General features: G+C 44.6%; 1 protein-coding gene across 3 annotated transcripts in view; it reads left to right on the top strand.

Annotated features, from left to right (window-relative positions):
• ADAMTS12 (ADAM metallopeptidase with thrombospondin type 1 motif 12) overlaps positions 1-22456 on the top strand; it is a 213689-nt gene that overhangs the window by 84530 nt on the left and 106703 nt on the right. For all 3 annotated transcript variants that reach the window (XM_037063137.1, XM_037063138.1, XM_037063139.1), the window contains exons 4-5: positions 17359-17555; positions 18269-18352. In XM_037063137.1, coding sequence (XP_036919032.1) covers positions 17359-17555; positions 18269-18352 — 281 coding nt within the window. The remainder of the gene's footprint in view (positions 1-17358; positions 17556-18268; positions 18353-22456) is intronic.

Below are 22456 nucleotides of genomic sequence, written 5' to 3'. Positions count from 1 at the left end.
ATAAGGGGATTGGCTTCACTCTCAGCAAAGGCTCTGCTTGAAAACAGAGAAAGACACAAGTGGGGAAGGGAGAGACCATGGAATAGACTCGGGAGCTGAGCTGGGTGCAAACTCGGGTGCAGTGTTGAAGTATTTACTCTGCCGTTGACAGGACGAGCTGGGTTGAGAGTCCACTCTGCCATCTCGGCAATATCTTCTGTCCTGGCCACGTCTCTGTCACCACCAGACTTGCAGCTTTGAAACACCCACACTGAGCATTTGCAGGTGGAAATCCGGACTCCCTCTCGTACCCAGAGATCAGGGAGCCCTTTGGTCCAGCCCTCTGGGGGCTGCAGAGCTGGCGAGGGACAAGCGCCCCTCTCCCCCCATTCATCCTGCCTCCTGATCTGAACACCCCACTCCGACCGAGGGACTGGATAGGGGGTTTTACTTTTTTATCCATTCAACTTGGAAAAGTTATAGAATATAAGTTCACAGATCACAAGTGCATCGTTGAAAATTTTCACAAACTGATCACACCTTTGTGACTAACACCCAGATCAAGAAACAGAACAAGAAGCACTTGTAACTGAGCAGATTACTTTTGCCTTCTTGATACTTCATGTAAATTGAATAACTCCATATACACACTAGTGTGCATGTATTTTTCCCCCTTGACATTACCCTGATGAGAGTCACCTGAAACGGTGCGTGTGGTTGAAGAGCATTCCCTGCCGTAGAGAACTCCATCAGAGGAACGCTCTGGATGTGCCGTTGGTGGTCTCCACTTGGCCTGTGTGACTGCTGTTGCGTGAACGTGCTCATCTGTGACTTTTAGTGAACACGTGCACGCATTTGGGAGGGGTATACCCACCTCCACACCCTCAGTGGAATCGCTGGGTCACGCAGTGTGCAAGTGTTCCACTTTTGTTGACACTTGGCAGTTTTACAAAGTGATCTGTACCCATTTAGCCTGTGGGGGGTTCTGTTTGCTCGCCGTTCAACTTTCGTCCTCCTAGATTCTAGTGCCAATGTGACCGACTGCACTTGGGATACACAACTAGAATTGGGAACACACTTCAAATAGGAACTCAGCATTCTTTTCAAAGCCGAGCCAATGCTGTTGCTGCTCACCTCAGCTGCTCTCTGACCGATGAGGTTTGTCCTTGAGCCGCCAAGTTCCTGTTGATACAAACACTGGTCACATTCTTGGCTTTGACTTTTCTCTGCCCGTTGAGAATCCTGTTGAGCATTTGTTGCTGGTGGCTGTCATCGAAGGACTGAGTCCGCATGACCTACTTGGGACAAGGAGGGTGAAAGGATTTGGAGTGGCTCTTCCTGAATCTGGAAATGTACTTATTAGAATTTAAAATAAAGGCACTTTTTGGAATTGGCCATCATTTGGGGGTGGGGGAGCTATTAAGTGCCTACTAAAGAAGCTTAATATGTTGACGCCAGAAATTGTTTTCATTCTCACCAAAGAATTCATCTTCATCCCATTGTCCAGTTGGCAATTTTAGAAGTATCTGGTGGCTTCCACTGTGGATATCTGTTTGGATGTTTTTACAAGCAGTGTGTTTCTTGTGAGATGTTTGGCAAACATTTGTAATAAAGATTTTGGATTTGCCGTTGTCAGTCCAGATGGATAAGATCACCATGCAAATCAAGCAACAAGTAACATTTAAATATTTAAACAAGATATTAGATATAAATGAGTGCTTTGACTCCTCCCTTCCTCTCCCACTCCCCAAATATTTCTTTGGCTTCCATATTTTGATAACTGTTTAGCAATTTTTAATAATTGGGTTTTGAGTAAAAGACTTTAAAAAAATAGCATCTGTCTACCATGGAGACTTCTCCACTTTTCAGAAAACCAGTAAAATTGTTGCTTTTCATGTTGCCTTTATTCCTAAATTAACTTGAGTGCCAGCAAGTAAAGATGGCCAGTGGCTAGGAGTTGAGGAAAGTTTGTCTTATGGGTAAGCCCTTCAGTGAGAAGGGACTTTAAGTGCCACTTTGCAGCGCGCAGCCCGTGAGGAGTCTTAGAAGTTGATAGTACTGTGAAATCAGCATGCTCAGGAGATAAGTTGTAGGACAGCTGAGGCCACCCGACCATCTTATCACTCCCTGGTTAGCAAAGCGAGTTAACTACATATGCATCTATTTTCTAGTTGAATTTCTACAAATGAAATTACTAGGCCAAAGAGTTAAAGTACACTTAGAAACTTTAGAATTGCCAAACTGTGGTCCAGAAGAGTTGCATCACTTTTCACTCAGCCCAGAGTGTATGAGAGTGTCTGCTTTTCTCATAACTGCTTTTAAAACCTGTTGTAAAAACATATTCTTCTTGGCTTCTTTTGAGAGCCTACCTGTTGCAACTCCACTTTGCATTCCCTTAGCATCTACCTGCTTCTTTGCTGTAGCTCATATTTTGCACATTTTTATAGCTTACATATTGGTCTACATATGTCAACCACCCACCCAACCCATCTATCTTCCTACCTAAGATTGGAAACTCAAGTGGATAGGAAGAATTATTAAGCTCTTATTTGTGGATTTTGGCTGATGTGCAATTTTAATTTCAAATTAACCAATGAAGTAGACAAATTGGGAAAGTTGAAGAATGCTTGTATAATGATAAAGATATCAAAATCAGGACCATTAAATTATTCAGTGATCGAGGTCTTTTACTTGCTACAGGACACGTGGTGAGAGAGGAGTGTATTTCCGAGAGCAAACGCAGTGGTTAAGAACCAAGTTGACTGTGTTTACATCTCTGGTCCACGACTTACTGACTGTGTGGCCTCTAGTAAGGAACTTATCTATAAAATGGGGGAACTGTTGCATTTATCTCATGGAATTATTGTGTCGATTAAATGACTTAATACATGCAAAGCACTTCTAACAGGTTCTGGCACAGGGCTATTATAATTAGTTCATTGTTTCCCCATTTTCAATGCACTTACTATTCCATTGAGCAAGAAGAGGAAAAGTCTGCTGAGTCCCTACATGAAACTCGCGGAAATTTGGATGCAGAGAGAGGCAGTTTACTTGGAAGGACTGAGCTTTCTGCCTCAAAAAATAGGCAAAATGGTGCTAAAAAAGTAGCAAGGGAGGGGTGCAAATTTTGTTTTTATCTATTTGAAAACATTGCCTGCTTGAGCCTCAGATTTTCACTTTTTGATGGACCTGCAGAAAATGGGCTTCTCTCTTCCTCCTCGTGGCCCATCGCCCCTCCAGCATGCCCTCAGCAAGGAAACAGAGTCCATACAAAGCTCCGTGATGCCAGGACGTAGGGCAACCAACAGCACCTCTCTCCTGTGACACGCACGAAAGAAGAACCCAAAAATGATGGAATTTCTTTCTTAATCTCTATTTACAGCCAATTTACCAATCCATAAATCCATAGAGTTTCTTTAACTCTGCGGTGGTCCTGAGACTATAATTGTGTGTGTGTCCTTAGATTTTTCCCCTCCCACCAATAAGATAAGAGTTTTATTTTGGTGAGCTTGGTGATTCTCTCGTGCGCTGAGTAGATTTTAGTTCAGTAGACCAGTTCTTTGGAAGCTTATGTATTGTAGAACCAAGAGGGAGGTGAAAGTGAGGAAGACTCTGAAGCCCTTGAACTTGGGCTGGGAAGGACATTTTCAGGTGAATTTTGGAGAGATGGGATGAGTTTAAGAGATTGATCCTTGTCACAATGTTTCATTATCACAAGTAAATTACTTCAGTTACTTTAAATTCATTTTTTTTGTGGCTGAATGTGTTCCTTTGTTCAACTATATCAAAATACAATTTTTAATAAATAAAAGAAGCACAGGTCTCATAAATATCACAGTGAACTTGTGTCAGGTTTTAATTACTGCAGTCATGAGGGGGCCGGGAGGGTGACAATGCAGGTTCGTAGAAGGACGTGAGAAGCTAGTGGGCCTGGAGCCAGTGAGGGAAGATAAGAGAGAACAACCCACAGTTAAGAAGATGCTGCAATAAGGTTGCTAAGTCAGCTGCACCACAGGCTGATTTCCTCTGAGTCAGTAAACCACAGCCTTTGGTGTTATCTTGTGGGGTGGACAAAAAGCATTTGTAGCTTATACATTTTCTACAAATAAACATCTATCTTTCAGGTCTGAGAAGTGCTGGGGTCCTTATCAGAAGTGAAGAGTGAGTCAAACATCGTGCGCCTGGAGAATCAGTCCCAGGAGCCTGGGCTGGGCTCGCTGGACAGCTCCCTGCACGATAACACATTACTCAGTTATCTTTCTGCTCTTTGAGTTTTGAGTAATTTTTCTTTCTTAAGAGTCCTTTGTATGGTCATAAGCAGTTCCTTCAGATTATTTTTGATCACAAAAAAGGGCTGCTGTCATTATGTTCTGTGTTCTTTCCCTGCTTCATTCCCAGAGAAACAACATATGTAACAATCCACATAACACAGTCTTGTGCAGCCTGTAAATCTACCCCCAGGAGAAGCAGAGCAACTACAGGAGCCAGAGAGTTCGCTTTGGTCTGGAGAGTCGGCAAAGAATCTGGGATTTCATCTTAAAACCTCTGTTCTAAAGACCACCTCCCCAGATGTTTGTTTGAGTCGTTCTCATATGCTTATTTTTTCCAAAACAAGAGAAACGAAATTAAGAAATTCATCTCCATCCAGGTTTCACACTCAAATGCCTAAAACCGCATGTGGATTCTCTTCTCAAGGTACCCCCAAATTGCTAACATTTTGAGACCACCAGGAAGTGACCCTCCTTCCCGCCTGTATGTCTGTAGCCCGTAAGCTACAGAATAGACACAGACCGACTTCCCAGGGTGGTTGGTAGACAGTAGGTAGGTCCACATACGTCGCTCAGCCTTTGTTACTAAGGAGTAGGCTTGTCGTACTGGATAAAGTGGATGTAACTCAGGTGTGACACTTCAGCTGTGGCCTAAGTTTAGTAATCAGTTTCTCTCATTGTATCTCTGAAGATAAAAGAGGACAGACTTTTAGTAAATCTATGCCAATAACGCTCTTGCCATGCAGAGTAAGGAGTCTCAACAGAAACTGTGGAATTCTGAGCCATGGAACCAGCCGGCACTTCCTAAGGGGGTCATGTCAGTTTGCAGTTGCGTGATTTACCAAACTGAGGGTCAGAGAGACTGTAACGAGAAAGACGGAGTTTTTAGATGCCTACGTAAAACATAATATTTTAGAAAACATTCCCAACACTGTATTTTTGAAAAAAAGAAATACAGTTGATTGCTGTCTACAAATCATTCCCGCCTCGTTGAGTCTTGAGTTAACCATCTGCCTATGACATTTTGTGCTGCTGGATGCGAAGGAGCCCGCTCAGTCCCTTGGGACCTGACGGCCGCCCGAGCACGGCCAGCGTGTGCTGGGAAGCCAGCAGCCTAGTCCGCGCAGTCTGGATAATTAAGGACACCTGGCGTGGTTGCTCCCCCTGAGCCTCGGAGACCGCCCTTCACAAAGCCCGATTTCTGGCCTCGGCCTCAAGTGGAGGCGTTGGGTGAGCGAGAGAGGAAATCGGGAGCCTCCTGTAGATGCCCTTGGACGGGGTGTGGACCAGTAATGAAACAACGGAATAAAGCGCTCTCCTGGTGCTTGATAATGATGTCAGCCCCTCTCTCCTCCATGGAGGGTGGGGTGGGGCTGAGATTTCCAAGTTTCTAATCACCGCTGGGTCTTTTTGTGAGTAGTCCTCCTCCTGAAGCTGCCCAGGAACCCACCCAAAGTCTCCTCATTAGGAAAAAAAGATGTTCCCCTCATCCATCCCAAGGACTTTGTGTCCCAGGAATTTCCTTGGACATTCCAAGGGATTTAGGAGCTCTGGGCGAGATGCTTTGACAGCCTCCTTCGTCTGGGATACAAGAGTTTTAGGAGCTCTGTGTCAGGAACCAGAAACAGAGACCAAATGTATAGTTTGTATTATGTCACAACTAATAACACCAGAACCGTTGTAACTTGCACAACAGAACGCTGCCTCTCTTCACGATCTGGCCACTCTCCCTTTGGCCAGGGCCGCCCTTAGAAGGCTGCTGACCTAGTTTAGAAAGGCAGAGAGTGCTGAGTGAGCCTGGTCATTCTCTGCCCCACGCCTGCGCTAGGGGGTCAGGCATGGGTGTCAGGACGAAGAAGCCAGTTGGGGGCATTTTCACCATGTAGAAAGTTTTGTAACGTGATGATGTGATGCTTAAAATTACTTTGGCAATAATATTTTTCTCTGAATTGAGGGTCTTGTCTTGAAAAGAGCTATTGAAAGAAAGCAGACACTGTTTTTCAGATAGAAGCCTAAGCGTACAGCAACAAAATGGCTTCACTCAGCTACCTGTTTACACAGACAAGAACTACGTACCTAAAAATAAATGTGTGAAAGTAACGTAATTATAAGGAACTTTAGTCTTTCAGCACTCGGGTCTTTGTTTCCTGAGTCAGCCACACGAAGTCAGCACAAAGCACAAAATTATTCTGGTGATTAGCCAAAACTTTGGTATCTGGATTAATTATACAGAAAACAAAGAATAATGTTTACTAACTACCTCTTGTTAACAACAGACTGAATGGTCCAAGACTAATTTATCATTTTAATGGAAATAAAACCACATTCTAATAGTATATTAATGTAATATTTGGCAGTAAGAAAATCATAAGTGTTTTCTTATGTGAAAATTGAACCAGATTTGTCAAAATTTTAAACAAATTTCTTCTCTCAAAGTCTTTGAAAATATTTATGTATGTATGTATGCATGTACCTATGTATTCCTCACTGGAGGATATGTTTTTTGATTTAGAGATTGTGGGGGAGAGATTGAGATCTCAATGTGAGGGTTGCCTCCCGCACATGCCCTCACTGAGGATCGAACCCTTAACCCAGACATGTGCTCTGACCGGGAAGCAAACCTGCAACCTTTTTGATGTACAGGACAATGTTCCAACCAACTGAGTCACCCAGCCAGGGCTTCTTTCAGACTTGTACATTTGCAGGTTTTATAAACTAAGGCAACTAAAATTTTCTTTCTTCAAACCCTCTCCAACCTGTTCCCATGAAGGTTTTTGGCCTTTGCCATCTTTTTTTCACATTCTGGCACAGCTGGATATTTTACTGTAAGATGAATTCCCTTTTTCGTTAACAAACAAAACCATGTTCCATTGCCTTGTGCACATACACACACAGCACTGTTGCTCTCAGTGCGGTTTCTACCACTTGTCTTATTCACAACTTTTAACTGAAGTAACCAATACCTATTTGGTATTGAGAACTCAGAGGTAATCTTCAAGAGCCATCTGTTATGCAGAAGCACCCTAACATCTTGGCAGAGTTCACAGACGTAGACAACACGACCTATGGCTGGGATGTGCATCTCATTTACACACACACATTGGAGCTGGCAGCTTCAGGTCTGTGGCTGAGTCAAGTTCAACGGGCTGAACGAGCCCATCAGCAGAAAGTGTACAGATACATACAGGAGTTCATAACCAACCAACCAACTCATGCCTGCAGTTAAAAACAAACAAACAAACAAACAAACCCTTGAAAGTCAGTAGACTCCGAGAATGGTGAATTACTCACTCAACATTTTTAAAGGGGCTTTGCCCATCCTTCAGACATAGCATATAACTAGCCATGGGTCATTACTTTATCCGTTATTCAGATACAAATGCACAGTATCCCAGCCAAAGCTCACACCTGTGCCTCTGGTCTGCAAAGGAATTTCTTGTAAGAGTCTAGTAGATTTTGAGATTCTTATTCTGAAAGATAATAACTAGAATGATTGGGCCCTAGCCTTTTTTTTTAGGTCTCAGAAATAGCTTTTCTTCTATTGACCCAAGTGGGTTTTTGTCATATAAACAGTCTGACTTGAAGAACGAATCACAGTTCCCCTCCATAATGGCTAGAACTGGAGCCAAGTTTGTGGAGCAAATGTAGCAGTAAAGACAGAAGACAGTAATGGTGTGTAAACTGGTCTCATTCCTTTTTTTCTCCCAATTTTTAAATTTAATTATTTTTCAAATACAGTTTTCTGTCTATTACTCCCATCCCATCCCACCCCCATGCTCCCCCTCCCTCCCATTTCCGCCCTTCTCAGTTGTTGTCCATGTATCCTTTATATATGTTCCTCTGAATCCCTCCCCTGGTCTCATTCTTTTTCACTCTTTTTAGCTTCTTCCCCTGATTCTTCTTTTTCCTTGCTGTCTTCTAACTTATCTGGCCGTTGGGTCTATATTTGGGAGCCGCACGGCACTCTGTGAAGTAAGGCAGGCTCTCTCGATAAATCAAACCCCCATGCTGGGTCCACTTCCAAATCCCGGTTTGTGATGCCTCTTGCAGTTTGGAGGATCAAAGGCGCTTTAGAATAAACAAGAAAGAGTGGTGGCTGTAAGTCTGCGTTTTCAAAAAGCCCTTGTGAGAACTGATGAGGGCATTATTCCGTAAGCCAGCGGTTTCTGTTTACTTGGTTCTGTGTTTTGCTTCCCTAGGTTGGATTTCCTCAGCAACGAGCTCCCAGCTCTCGCTGCTGCTGCTGCTGACTGGCCACGTCCCCGCACAATAACCCTTGATGAAGCAGTACTCGCTGAGGGGCGCACGTGTAGCTCCCTGATCAGCCCTTTTGACCACACTCATTGGTCCCTTTGTTGCCTTTCTCACTATGAACCAAACTTTAAGAAGAAGGACTCGGTGGGAAGCATCTCCTGAGAGTCAGAAACATCAATTCAGAGCCACGAGACCCCAGGTTCCAGGCCTTCCACAATTACAAAACCAGTGTGGAATTTGGGGTATTCGACTAACTAGTATTTGTTTAAAATCAAGATATGAATTCCTACCAAGTCCCAACACCATTTTCAAATGAGGCCACGCTACATGGAGTCTAGCCTAGAACAGACCCCCCGTTCTCCCATGACCTGAATTGCTGTTGACCCAGCCGGCGGTCCAGGCAGTGTGCCAGTCCTGAGACCAGATGTCGGGCTGAGTGAGCCAAGGTCCCAGCGCTCAGCCCCGGGAGGATGTTGGGTCAGCTTATCTCATCTGGATCCGTCTCTTTGTCCAAGAGGCGGTCAGCAGGCTCAAGGGCAGTGAGTTCTGAACAGAGAGGCCAGACTGGCTCATCTTTGACAGTTTATTCCATGAATAATCACAGTTTCTCATCTACTTTAGTGATCTTGGTCTTGGTCTTCTTGTCCAAGACCTCACTGACTTGGAGTAAAGACCAACATTCTTTATGTTGTCCAACCTCACTGACTCCTTTCTCTGCCTGTGGCACCACTGAAACCTACAATAACTTGTCCATTCATACACACCCACCCCTGGGGCTGGCCACACTCATCCCACCCCTGCAAGAGGCAGATCCACTGCAAAGAACATTTTGTGACTTTCTTTTCATAACCTGCTTTCACTCCTCTATGCAGGTTTTTCTCTCCAGGCTTTTATCACTGCCCATTTGCAGCTTGCCTTAGAGAAGCACTTGAAAGCTTTTTTTCTCTCTGGGGTAGTCTGTGTATTCGGGCCTTATGTGGAGTCCAGCTCTCATGATGCAGAGCCCTGAGGCTGCCTGTGCTAGTAACTGGCAGTGAGTATGGTAGGGTTTCCAGGCAGTTTTTGCTTATTTGATCAGTTATTAACAGTAATAGATGACATTTATTAATTTTTACAGTGTGCCAACCACTGTTATAGGTGTTTCCAGCATCAACTCATTTCATGCTTATAGTAATTCCACAAGATAAATACCAATATGTTCCTAATTTACAGATGAAGAAACTGAGGCAGAGAGAAGAAGTCAAGTGAACTCTCCAAGTTCACTCCAGAGTTACTGAGAAGTAGGGCTAATTTAGCTTTGAAGTAGACATTTAACTCTGCACCTAGACCTCATTCTGTACTGAGAACTCCAGCTAAGCTCCCGATCTCCATGCCGCATGTGTGGTCAGAGTCATGCCGCTGCTGTAATCTCTGTGTTGAAGTGGTAACTGTTCCTCCACATTTGAAAAGATCCTGCCATTCCAGCTCTGTATGCATTTTCAGAGAGGAGACTTGAAGAGCTGTGAGGGAGGCAATGACGATATTCATTTAACAGCGTTAATTTTGCATTTTGCCTCTTTTGAGAGAGGACATTGTTTGTGCATCTGTTGACATAGTTCTGTGCTTTCTGCGAGCATGACGGCAGGGAGTGGTGCTCAGCGCCGCTGTGTGTTTGGAAGGGCCCCGGCGTGCGGCACGGCCCCTGGGCCCTGGAGCCCAGCAGGGCCAGCTGCAGCTCAGCGGGTGCTTTAATTTAGAATTTCCTGAGCTGCTTGTAGATCCAAAGTGTTTCATGTGTCTCAGAATAATTGAAAAGGAAGCAGAAACGGTTAAGTCAGCTGCAAAAATGGAATGATATCTAGCAACACAGCCAAGTCACCAAAGGTCATTGTCCTGAGAGGAATCAGTAACCAAGTGCTTTGGAAAGTTCCCTGTTGTTTTGGATGGAGAGGCTGGAGGAGGTGGTTGGTTGGAAGGGAGAGAAAGTTCAGGGTTCTGGAAATAAATTGTGCAGGGCCATGAGTTACTTACTCAGCAGTCTGTGATTCGGCTGTGAGGACATTGTCTTAGGGGAAAACCTTTGGGTTTTAGGGGAAGAGCATAGGGGAAGAACAGGGCATTTGAAAACGGTGGGAGTGAACATCTCTATTGGAATCTTCAGTGCGGGCCAGGAGAGGCCAAGATGATCCCATCATTTCTAATGCACTTCCTTGGTGGCCATCTCTCCAGGCCACGTACCACGCACCTGGCCCTATCTGTTCAGGGTCGTCTCTTGTGCCATTTGCCCCATGTTCGCCATGTCCCAACCAATCTCTCTGCTAGTTCCCGGGGCCCCTGGGCTGGTTCCTGTTATAGGAATTTCATACTTGCTCTTTTCACGGTCTGGAATGTTCTCCCTCTGTGTCTGCACATGTTTCTCATCATCTAAGTCCCAGCACACGTGTCACTCCCTCGGAGTGTTTCTTCCTGATCACCCTGCTAAAATACCTTCTCCTCCCACACCCTGTCTGTCTCAGCAGCCTCTTCGTGCCTTTCATAGTGCATACTGCAACCTCTTATTCTTTTTATTGCTTTGAGTCTCACTTGTTTGTGGTGAGTCTCTGCAATGAGAGTCAAGCTCCATGAGGCCAGGGACCATGTCAGTATTGCTCACTGCTGTTTCCTCATCTTCTAGGACAGTGACTAGTGCGTAGTAGATGCTTCATCAATGTTTGCTTTAAATAAAGAGAGGGAGTGGCAGGAAGACTTGGTGATTTGGGATTAGAAGCATAGTGAGACTCTGCACTTGTTTGGGATGGGGTCCAGCCTGCAGCCTCGTCTCCGTGACTCTGTGCTCCGTGGGCAGAAACAGGATCCAGGATCATCTGTACTTGAGGTTCTCCAGCTTTGTTTATGATGATGTTGGAGTGTAGGCCTAAGTGAAGGATCAAAAACTGGATTTGACCAGTAATTTAGTAGGTGGATTGAGTCTTCAGGAGGTGTTGTTGTGGTTTTTCTTTGAAATTCAGACTTTTAAGAAGTCTGAAGTCATATCAGTTACTGGTTCTTGACATGAACACAGAACTTTTCATAATTGTTATAGCTTTGGATCACCATAACAGCCCTGGAAAGTGACAAGGGCATACAATTTTAATGCCATTTCAGAGTTGAGAGATTAGCCACAGAGAGTTCAAGAGTCTTCCCAGTGTCAGATGGTTGGGATAAAGTAGAGGACATTTGGCTTGTATGCACTGCACTTTCTATTATATTTTTTAGATAGTATTTGTTTTCTTTATTTTCATATATTATGTTCACAATCAATTTAAATAAATACTCGTAAGTCCAAACTGCTATAAATATGATTTTTTAAAAAGGTGGCGAGGGACAGGCTTTTGCTTACAGTAAAATTTTAACTCATAAGTGTGGGTGGAATGATGGAAATAGAAAACCGTTCTTTGTCGGAGCAGTAGTTGTTGCCGGCAAGAATCACCAGTGTTTGTTGACATTAGTGGGTGAAAGTATGATGAGAAACAAGGTATTTTCATAATTTCAAAGTGTCTCCCCCTGGAATAGTTATTAATTGCCAAGGAAAAAATGGTAACTTCACAGTTAAGAAACCACCCTAATCAAGCGACCAAAGTCAGCTTTGTCAATAATGAAAAACTTGGATACCAAGTTTGGATATACCCCTGGATGTAATGCATGGGAAAGGGCGTAATTTCATGTCTGCTATTTTTGCCCAAAGTGCATAATCTGGGTTAATCCTGAAGAAAGTGGATAACCCCCAGGCCTCTTCAAAATGCTGCGGCCATGAAAGACAGATGGAGGGCCTGCACCAGATTCAAGGGCATAGCAGCGGAGGCATGACAAGTACGTGCTGCCTCGGGTTCTGTACTGCAACCTGGGGTAGGTAAAGAGCATTGTTTGGCCTTGGTAGAGTTTGAGGAGGCCTAGGGGAAGAACAGGGCATTTGAAAACGGTGGGAGTGAACATCTCTATTGGATCTTCAGTGCAGGCCAGGAGAGGCCAAGATGATCCCATCATTTCTAATGCACTTCCTTGGTGGCCATCTCTCCAGGCCACGCACCACACACCTGGCCCTATTTGTTCAGGGTTGTCTCTTGTGCCATTTGCCCCATGTTCGCCATGTCCCAACCAATGTCTCTGCTAGTTCCCGGGGCCCCTGGGCTGGTTCCTGTTATAGGAATTTCATACTTGCTCTTTTCACGGTCTGGAATGTTCTCCCTCTGTGTCTGCACATGTTTCTCATCATCTAAGTCCCAGCACACGTGTCACTCCCTCGGAGTGTTTCTTCCTGATCACCCTGCTAAAATACCTTCTCCTCCCACACCCTGTCTGTCTCAGCAGCCTCTTCGTGCCTTTCATAGTGCATATTGCAACTTTTAATTCTTTGTATCGCATTGCGCCTCACTTGTTTGGTAACAGTTTTGTATATCAGTGTCAATTTTCTGGCCTGGACAGTTGTGTTGTGATGATGTAAGGTGGCAACAATGGGGAGGCGAGGGGAAGGTTCTTGGTAATTGTTTGCTAGTTTTGCAGGTATTTTATATATCTGAAATTATTTCAAAATGAAAAGTGAAGAATACAAAAAATAGATGCAGTCTCTGCCTTCTATTGTGGTCCCTGCCTTCAAAGTACTTACAGTCTAGTGGTAGGAGATTGACATTTATGGAAAAACGTGCAAATGTAAAATGTCTAAGTGTGATAAGTGCTCCAAATGGCCCTACAGCCTGGGACGGGAGCATGTTGGTGGGGCATTTATCCTAGTTAGAGGGGCAGGGAAAGAGCATCTGCGCTGAGATCTGAAGGAGGCAGGGAGAACCTTCCAGGCAGCACAGGCCCTGCGGTGGAAAGGGCAGGGCACATTCAAGAAATCAGAGCAAGGCCAATGGGAACGGTATGGAGAGAGCGAGTAGAGGAGGAAGGAGAGGGGCCAGAGAACCAGGTGGGCAGTAGCAAAGACAGATTGGGGTGATTTCAAGAGGAGGATATGGGCTTCAGGGAAGGAGGTGTTACCATTAATTTAGCATTGATTATGTACCAGGTTCTGTGCTGGACATAGCCCAGAGTAGATGCTGTTGTTAGCTAGCCTACGTTTACAGAAGGAAAACATAAGTCACCTGCCAACATCACCGAGCAACAGTAGATTCCAGTTCATTGGTTCTGCTGAGCCAAGTTTCCCAGGTCCAAGAGGACCCCGAGAGGGTCCTTGCGCTGTCAGCCCTGCATTTGCCTCTGCTGAGCTGGTTCACTTGAAGCTCATTGTACAGTAGACTCTCCATCATCCGGAACTACGAGCAGGTGAGGTTCAGGGGAATTCCCCCTTCTGCGTGACTTCCACTTTGACCTGTGCCACCACGCTTCCTCGGTGTTGGAAAACACAGAAGGTGATAGAAAGTGTTCCGTAGGAGAGCTCGGACGGTCACAGGATTTCCTTCATGATAGAGAAGGCACGTGTCAATCTTCAAACTCATCATCACTGTCAATGCCACGTGACACTGTAGCAAAAAGGACAAAAAAAGAATCCCCTTAGTGAAGTTGGGCTGATTTAGAGCAAACGTTGGATGTCACTCTCCAGGTATCCAGCCCATGGCCCACAGGCCGCATGTGGCCCAGGGTAGCTATGAATGTGACCAACATCTCAGATTGTCAACATCTCAGACAATGCTTTGTCTGAGACGGACAAAACCATAAATTTACTTAAAACCTTGTTCTGGCTCATCAGTTTTCATTAGTGTTCGTGTATTTATATGCAGCCCAAGACAATTCTTCTTTCTCCAGGGTAGCCCAGAAATGCCAAGAGGTTGGACACCTAACTGACCATTGGTATCAATGCCGTCCTCATTTGGCCAGTTCCTCCCTTTTGTAACAGTGTTTAAGGGGAGAATGTGGTCCGAGTCCTGAATCAGACTGAACTTTGTGCTTCTGAAGGTTCTGTGAACACAGCCAGTCAGTGTTGTGTTAATAACAGTTCTCCTGTGGGGTGGGCTAGAGGAGACTTAAACCTGTCTGCCTTTAGCCTTCTCTGAATACCCAGAAAATCCATTTGGTCCAGTGCGTGTGCTACAGGCATCCTCCAGAGGTTGCTGGTGACGGTTGTCACTCTCCGCTAAGGTGACATTAACAGGAAACCTGAAAAAGGGAAATGACTGGGATGGTCGGGTTTTGTGGCTACCGGTGATATTCCATTTTTTATCTCAAATGGCTTAAGGCAGATTCTGTACTCGCAGAAACCCCTGAGAGCCGACCACCACCTGAGCTGGGCTTCCTGGCATTTGAAGTAGCACTTTATTTTGTTGGGTTTTAAACAAACCTCTTTCAAGTTTCAAGGAGGTGCTTGCTAGTTATAGTATTCTGGGATCTTGAGAATGATTTTATTTTATTTTTCATGATTCTATAGGCTCTCCTAGGTCTTGCCTTCCAAACTACAACCCTCATTCATTAAATCTCATTCATCCTGAAACCTACTGGTCACCTTGGACGTTTCCCGGTCCTGCCCTGGATCTCCCAGCTGTCTTTGTACCTTTGTGAAGTGGGATGACCCGAACCACATGTGGCTTTTCCAGCTCGCATGCTGTCCAGTTTTGTGTGTGTTTACTCTGTGGGAGACAGTGTGATGTATATGAAAACGTATGATTTTAGGGGCTAGAAAATCCTGCATCTTACACTGACCTTAAGTAACCAGCCACTCTGAGTGTCAGTTTCCCCCTTTGCAAAATGGCCATAGCAGTATGTTCCTCAGTAACGAGGCTATCAACTAAGCATCTTAAAGCTGATACATTGCCTTGCACACAGTGGGCAGTGAATGATTTAAAAGAGGAGAAGGAAAAAAAAGAGAACGCTCCCAATCTTGATGGCATTATCTTGTTTATAGTGAGGTAGATAATGATTATTTCAAAAAGCATATTCAAACCTCCCTGTATGTTTCTTTTTTTAAAATATATTTTATTGACTATACCATTACAGTTGTTCTATTCCCCCCCTTCATTCCCCTCCACCCACACACTCCCTCCCCCACCATTCTCCCCCCCTTAGTTTATAATCACGTGTCTCAAGTTCCTTAGATTCTATATTTCCCCCACTATTCTCGCCCTCCCCCCTATCTATTTTCTACCTACCATCTATGCTATTTTCTGTGCCTTCTCCCTCCTTCTCCTCCTCCCACCCCCCAATTGCTAACCCTCCATGTGTTCTTCATTTCTATGGTTCCACTCCCGATCTAGCTGTCCTCTTGGTTTGCTTTTGTTTTAGGTGTGGTTGTTAATAACTGTGTGTTTGCTGTCCTTTCACTGTTCATCTTTTTCATCTTCTTTTTCTTATATAAGTCCCTTTAGCATTTCATATAATAAGGGCTTGGTGATGATGAACTCCTTGAACTTGACCTTATCTGAGAAGCACTTTATCTGTCCTTCCATTCTAAATGAAAGTTTTGCTGGATAAAGCAATCTTGGCTGTAGGTCTTTGGATTTCATGACTTGGAATACTTCTTTCCAGCCCCTTCTTGCCTGTAAGGTCTCTTTTGAGAAATCCGCTGACAGTCTGATGGGTACTCCTTTGTAGGTGACTGTCCCCTTATCCCTTGCTGCTTCTAGGATTCTCTCCTTCATTTTGGTCTTGGCTAATGTAATTATGATGTGCCTTGGTGTGTTCCTTCTTGGGTCCAACTTCTTTGGCACTCTCTGAGCTTCCTGGATTTCCTGGAAGTCTATTTCCTTTGCCAGACTGGGGAAGTTCTCCTTTATTATTTGTTCAAATAAGTTTTCCACTCATGGCTGTTTCTTTCCCCCTTCTGGTACCCCTATAATCCGGATGTTGGAACGTTTAAAGATGTCCTGGAGGTTCCTAAGCCTCTCCTCATTTTTTTGAATTCTCATTTCTTCATTCCTTTCTGGTTGGATGTTTCGTTCTTCCTTCTGGTCCATTCCATTGATTTGAGTCCCAGTTTCCTTTCCATCGCTATTGGTTTCCTGGACATCTCCCTTCATTTCAATTCGTTTAGCCTTCATATCTTCCTCTAATTTGTGACTATAATCAACCAGTTCTGTGAGCATCCTGATAAATAGTGTCTTGGATTGTGCTTCTGAGAGGCTGGCAATTTCTCGGTCGCTGAGAGTTATTGGCTCTGGAACTTTGAGTTCTTCTTGTGCCATCTTTTGGGCTGTTCGTGCTGGTTCCGTAGCAGGATCAGAGCCCTAAGGTGTTCACTAGAGCAGGGCAACTAAGTCGCTGGGTTGTGATGTTGTATGTGGGGGCGGGGTCAAAGAGGAACTATGGTGTCCCATCTGCTGCCTGCCGCCGTGGCCCCCACCGGCTCCACAGCTGCCACCATCACCGGGCCCACGCGTTTTGTTCCACTGTATGCGAATGTGCCACCGCCGTCAGCCCTCCACCACTGGGTTCGCCCCCTGGGGCCTGCGTGGTCCGTCTCACTGTGTGCGAATGTGCGACCGAGGTCAGTCTGCCCCGCACCCCGACCGGTTCCGGGCTACCTGCGTGCCTAGGTCGGGGGATCTGTCCTGCCTGACCCAGCTCCGCTGCTGGCTCCACCTCTCTCACCGTCCCCGTTGAACGGTTTGTCGTTGTCGGATTTCCGTATAATTCAATTTTCTGGTCTTTGTTCTCCAAACCTTTGTTGTATTCAAACTTGGCTGTGGGAGAAGGCACAGTGTTTCCACCTATGCCTCCATCTTGGCAAAAGTCCCTCCCTGTATGTTTCAAATTTCAGTTGTCTTGGTCATACTCATTTAAGTTGCTCATTCTTCCATTTCAGTTGTGTGCATAAGGACATTGCATTCACACATTATTAATCACAAATCCTAAGTGAGCAATAGTTGAGAGAGAGAGAGAAATAACTCACTGCCTTGTGTTGGGTGTGCAGACAGCCTTGGCAGCCCCCAGAAGCTGGCTCTGCAGCGAGAGAGGTGGGAGAGGAACACCGTGCCCGGCCGGAGCCTCTCCCGGCGTTCCGTCAGCCGTGAGAGATGGGTGGAGACGCTGGTGGTGGCGGACACGAAGATGGTTGAGTACCATGGCAGCGAGAATGTGGAGTCCTATATCCTCACCATCATGAACATGGTATGTTGGACTCTGTGAGGGGAGGGGCAGCTGGTTGCTGTGCTCCAGACTCCCAAAATAAGAGAACTTTTTTTCCTTATTATTCTTTTAACATAGGTATGTGAATCTCTTCCCTGGCTAAGTGGCTGCAGATCAAAATTCAGAACATATTAATCTTTCTCTGAAAAATGTATGTCCTAGGAAAATTTGTTGTTTATCAGTTACATTTTCTCCTAGGTATCTTATGCAGTGACTCAGTCCTTTCAGTAAAACTTTATTTCACTGTTTTACGTTAGTGCATAAATGAGTAAATGGAGTCACTTCACAAAGAACTAGAACATGATTTCCCCAAGGTAGTCAGAGCAAGAATTGGAATAGAGCTAATGACGCTGAATTTCAAGCTTCCCTTTTGCATTGTTGATGTGTTCTGCCTTCCCAGAGATGATTAGTCCTGTCCAGATGGGGAAGGATGTTTGCCTGAGTCACTGATAATAAAAGAGAGAAGACCCAGGGTCAGGGAAAGGGTCAAAGAGTAGAAAGGCAGCAATCCCTCAAGCACACGGCCAATCGCCGATCCAATCACCCTCGGATTGGGCCAGGGGCGTACCTCGCTCTTCTTTGCACTCTAGCAAAACTTCTTGACCTACAAGATTACATTTGTTCCCCTGCCCCTGCTCTGATACTTATCTGTTGTCAGTTTATATGGGCTAATGATTTTCTGTTTCTGACTCCAGGTCACTGGGTTGTTCCATAACCCAAGCATTGGCAATGCAATTCACATTGTTGTGGTTCGGCTCATTCTACTTGAAGAAGAAGAGGTAAGGAATAGTTTCCCTCAACCCTCTGACCTGTGTCTTTGCTCCCTACTTCCTTTCTTCAGAGAAGCTTTTAATGGATAGTAATTGCTTAGAAGCCCCTCAAGAGGAAAATAGTATTTCTGTGTTAGTTTCTTAGAAATTTAGTGACGTCAAATTTCTTACTGTGTCCTGAAGAGACTTTCATGGTCCTTCTGGTCTTTCCTTATGTCACCCTTTGCCTCGCGTCCACCCTCACACTCAGTGGACTTTGGGTAGGTTCAGGAACACACAAGGCAATCTTCAGCCTCATGGCCTATTGGCCTATACACTTGACGTTCCCAGTGCCACCAATACCCTTTTGCTCCGCTCCCGGCTCACACCTTCTCACCTCTCAGGCTCTGGGGCAGCATTGCTTCTTCAGAGCAGTCGCAGGGACCAACGTGCTCAGAGCTGCCCCGCTACCGTTCTCCATCACAGAACGCACTTCACTTCCCTGGTGGGTACCACTGTCACAGTTCATTAACATTCTGTGTATGTGATCACTCCCTCCCTGCTCCTCTCAGCCACCGTCAGAGTGTGAATTCCCTGAAGGCAGAAACTATTTCTTTGATCTTGGCTATATCCCTAACACATAACACTTGTGCCTGGGGCATGGATGAATGAATGAATGAATGAATGCAGTGAAACTTAGTGGATGAACTGATGAAATGCCTTTGTAATCTAAAAAGTTTAACCAGTTGCTGAAATATGTAGAGAAGAGCATCATTCAGATCTCCCGCCCCAGTGAGACACCTGAGGTCAAAACACCCCAGGCAGGGTTCATTGTATTCTGGGCAGTGGAAGCCTCCACAATCTTCAGTGTGGCTTGAAAACGGAAATCTCGAGAGCTGGGACCATTGTTCTTCTTCTCTCTCTTCCCACCCACTTTCCTTAGTCAGGCAAGTCTTCCTCTAGGTGTCTTAGAATACTGATAGAGGGATTATTTTCTTCCCTGTGAGGCTTCTGTGAAGAAAATGTATCCCTGACTTCTTTAGAAACCAGGAAAAACAGAAACTGTGTATCTTTTCCATACCTAACCTGATCTAATTCTGTGGGAATGTAACTCTGTCTGATTATTATGTGCTATTGATTAGAGCCTAGACAAGAGAAAGTTAGGTGTTTGTTTACATGCAGAAGATTAATAGGGTACAAATGGTGTTTGTCCAGGAGAGATGAAAATGATTTGTGTCCAGCAAGAAGATACTAGGGAGATTATGGTGTGATTGGTCTGTAAAACATTGACTAAATTTTATCCAAATGTGTAATTTATTATTTTAAGTTTTTAAAAAATTTTCATTGTATTTTTCTCATTATTTATGCCCCCTGCAGTCACCTCACTGCTGTCGACTCCACGAGTCCTTCTTCCTTTCCGCTCGATCCCTTCACCCGAAACCCTCCGCCTTCCCTGGCACGAGCTGTCGTCCTGCTCTCTCTCTCTGAGTCTGTCTCTGTTTTGATGGTTAGTTCAGTTTGTTCATTAGATTCCACATAAGAGTGAAATCATATGGTACTTGTCTTTCTCTGACTGGCTTATTTCACTTAGTACAACATTCTCCAGGTTTATCCATGCTGTCACAAAGGGCAAAATTTTCTTTTTTACAGCTAAGTAGTATTTTCTTATGTAAATGTACCACAAAATTTTTTCCACTTATCCACTGATGGGCACTTGGGCTTCTTCCACATCTTGGTGATTGTAAATAATGCTGCAGTGAACATAGGGGTGCTTGTGTTCTTTAGAATTAGTGTTCTGGGTTCCGTTGGATATATTCCCAGAAGTGGGATCACTTGAAAGGCATGTCAAGTGTATTTGGACATCATGGGCCAATAAAAGTGGCTTCAGATATGAGTTAACTTGCTTTCATTTCTATCCATGCTCTATCTAACCTTGAACCAAGCTCATTTAGGCTTTAGGACCCTAATGCTATCCTTGAGGCATTACATTCTCCCTCAAGGACTTGGACTCAGACTTGGCCTCTGTCCCTTTACAGTTTAGACCAGTTCATCGAATGGCCCCCCTGCTCCCCTTTGGGGCAGGGGTTAGAGATAGGATTAGACTCGTCCCTCCTACTTTTCCTTTTTTAACTCTGTGAGCAGTTGATATCGTGGGAAGTATAAGATGTATAGTTAGTCCTACCGCTTTCTAGCTGTATAACCTTTGGTAGGCTACTTGACTTGTCTGTGCCTCCTTATCTCCGTTTTATTATTCCTTTTGTAAAGTGAGGATAATACCATCTACTCCTGGACTTGCTGTAAGAATCAAATGTGTCTATCCGTGTAATAGTGTGGATTAACAGTGTGCTAATAGTTACATATTAGTTTTATTATTTTGATTCCTGTCATTATCATCACCATCATTTAGGTCCCCCAACAACCCTATTAACTCATTACTATTATTAGCTCATTTCATAGATAAGGAAATTGTGCCAAAGGCCTAAGCAAGGGTGTGCAACCTTTTGGTGTCTGCGCCACACTGGAAGAAGAGTTATCTTGGGCCACACGTTAAACACACTGCAACATGTAATCACAAAAAGATCTCATAATGTTTTAAGTAAATTTATGATTTTGTTTTGGGCCACATTCACAGCCATCCTGGGCCACATGCGGCCTGTGGGCCACAGGTTGGACACGCTGGTAAGATTAGGGTCATAAGAGGTTGGAGACTTCTTTTAAGAACAGGACAGAGCCTATACTGGGCTGGGAGTGAAAGCTGGGATAAAGCCAGGTGGGCCACAGGTCACTGTGCCATCCAGGGTGGGGACCAGAGGGTGTCATCCTGGCTTAAAGGAACATCTATAAGGCTGACAGGCAGGAAGGAGATGAATGCTTTCACAGATAATGTCCCTCTTGGTTTCAGAGTGATTAAGTGTTGGGCTCACTTTTATGAGACTCTGGAGTTAAAGGCCTGCTAACTTTGGAAAGCCAGGCTGACAATTTGCCCTTCCCCCAGGGCAATTTTTGGGTCTGTAATAACCTATGTAACTTCTGCTCTTTCAGGATAAATGTCAGTAATGCCAACAAACAGTTTGTAGACTGGTTACTCCTTTAAAATCAAGTGTCTTTTCCTCCCATAGTCAGATGAGTTGTTCCTTGAGCACGTGGGAAGTTTTCAGATGAAACATTTCACTGCTCTTCTCTGCTCGTCTTTTTCTCCCAGGACCCTTTCTAAGCCTGGCTAGGAGCATGGTCTGACTCTGCATTGAATCAAAAGTTGCTATGGGGACTTCTTAGATGAATCAATATGTGATTTTCTTTTGTTTTCATTACAGAGAGAGCTTACAAAGAGACAGAGCAATTTATAACAAAAGCCATGTACTTGTGAAATCATTTTGTAATTCCCCTTCGGACCTATTTCTGTAAGCTGTCATTGTTTTCTTCTGGGTCAGCTCCCTGCCATGTAAGGTCACCCACTCAGATGAATAGGAAGGGGGAGTGGGAAGTGAATTGGACTCATTTGAGAAAATGAGGGGAGGAAAAATAACAGAAGAACAAAGAGGGAAATCTATTTTTGTTTACAAAGGAAGTGGGAAAATTAGTGTGGATGGGGTTTGTTTGGACAAACTCAGGTAGTTACGAGGATGCTTCATGGAATTTGTTGAGCTCATGTGCCCCCAGTCACTGTGGACCAGCATGGTCTCTCGAGTGCTTTTGCCTCTTGTGCTTACTTAGGCTGCGTGGTTGCCAGGTGCAGCTTAGTACTCTTCCCAAGGCTCCTCCTGGGATCAAGTGCACTGAAGAAACGAAATGACTAAGTGTTTCTTGGACTTAACCTCTTGGGAGATTTAGAGGCTAAGGGGGTTGAAGAAACATTGTGCATAAGTAAAACTGTTACCGAACAAGGGTCCGAGGGGGGCCAATACTTGGCCCACCGAGGGATGCCAAAAAGTGCTTCAGAAAACAGAGGCCCCTCCCAAGGACAGTATACTAATATCTATTAGGCTCTTCTGTCCGCCACCAATTGGAAAGACATCTCTCAATGCCAGAGATTTGTGAAAAGGAAACAAAATGTTTATTTAATGCTATTCAGGCCTAATGCCTTCCTTAAAATATTAAAGTCTTTAAGGGTATACACCTACACACACACACACA

This window comes from Sturnira hondurensis, unplaced genomic scaffold (assembly GCF_014824575.4).
Source record: "Sturnira hondurensis isolate 20B ecotype Veracruz unplaced genomic scaffold, ASM1482457v3 Scaffold0014384, whole genome shotgun sequence".
Classification (NCBI taxonomy): Eukaryota; Metazoa; Chordata; class Mammalia; order Chiroptera; family Phyllostomidae; genus Sturnira; species Sturnira hondurensis.
The sequence above is the reverse complement of the archived record's forward strand: the minus strand, read 5'-3'. Positions and strand labels throughout refer to the sequence as shown.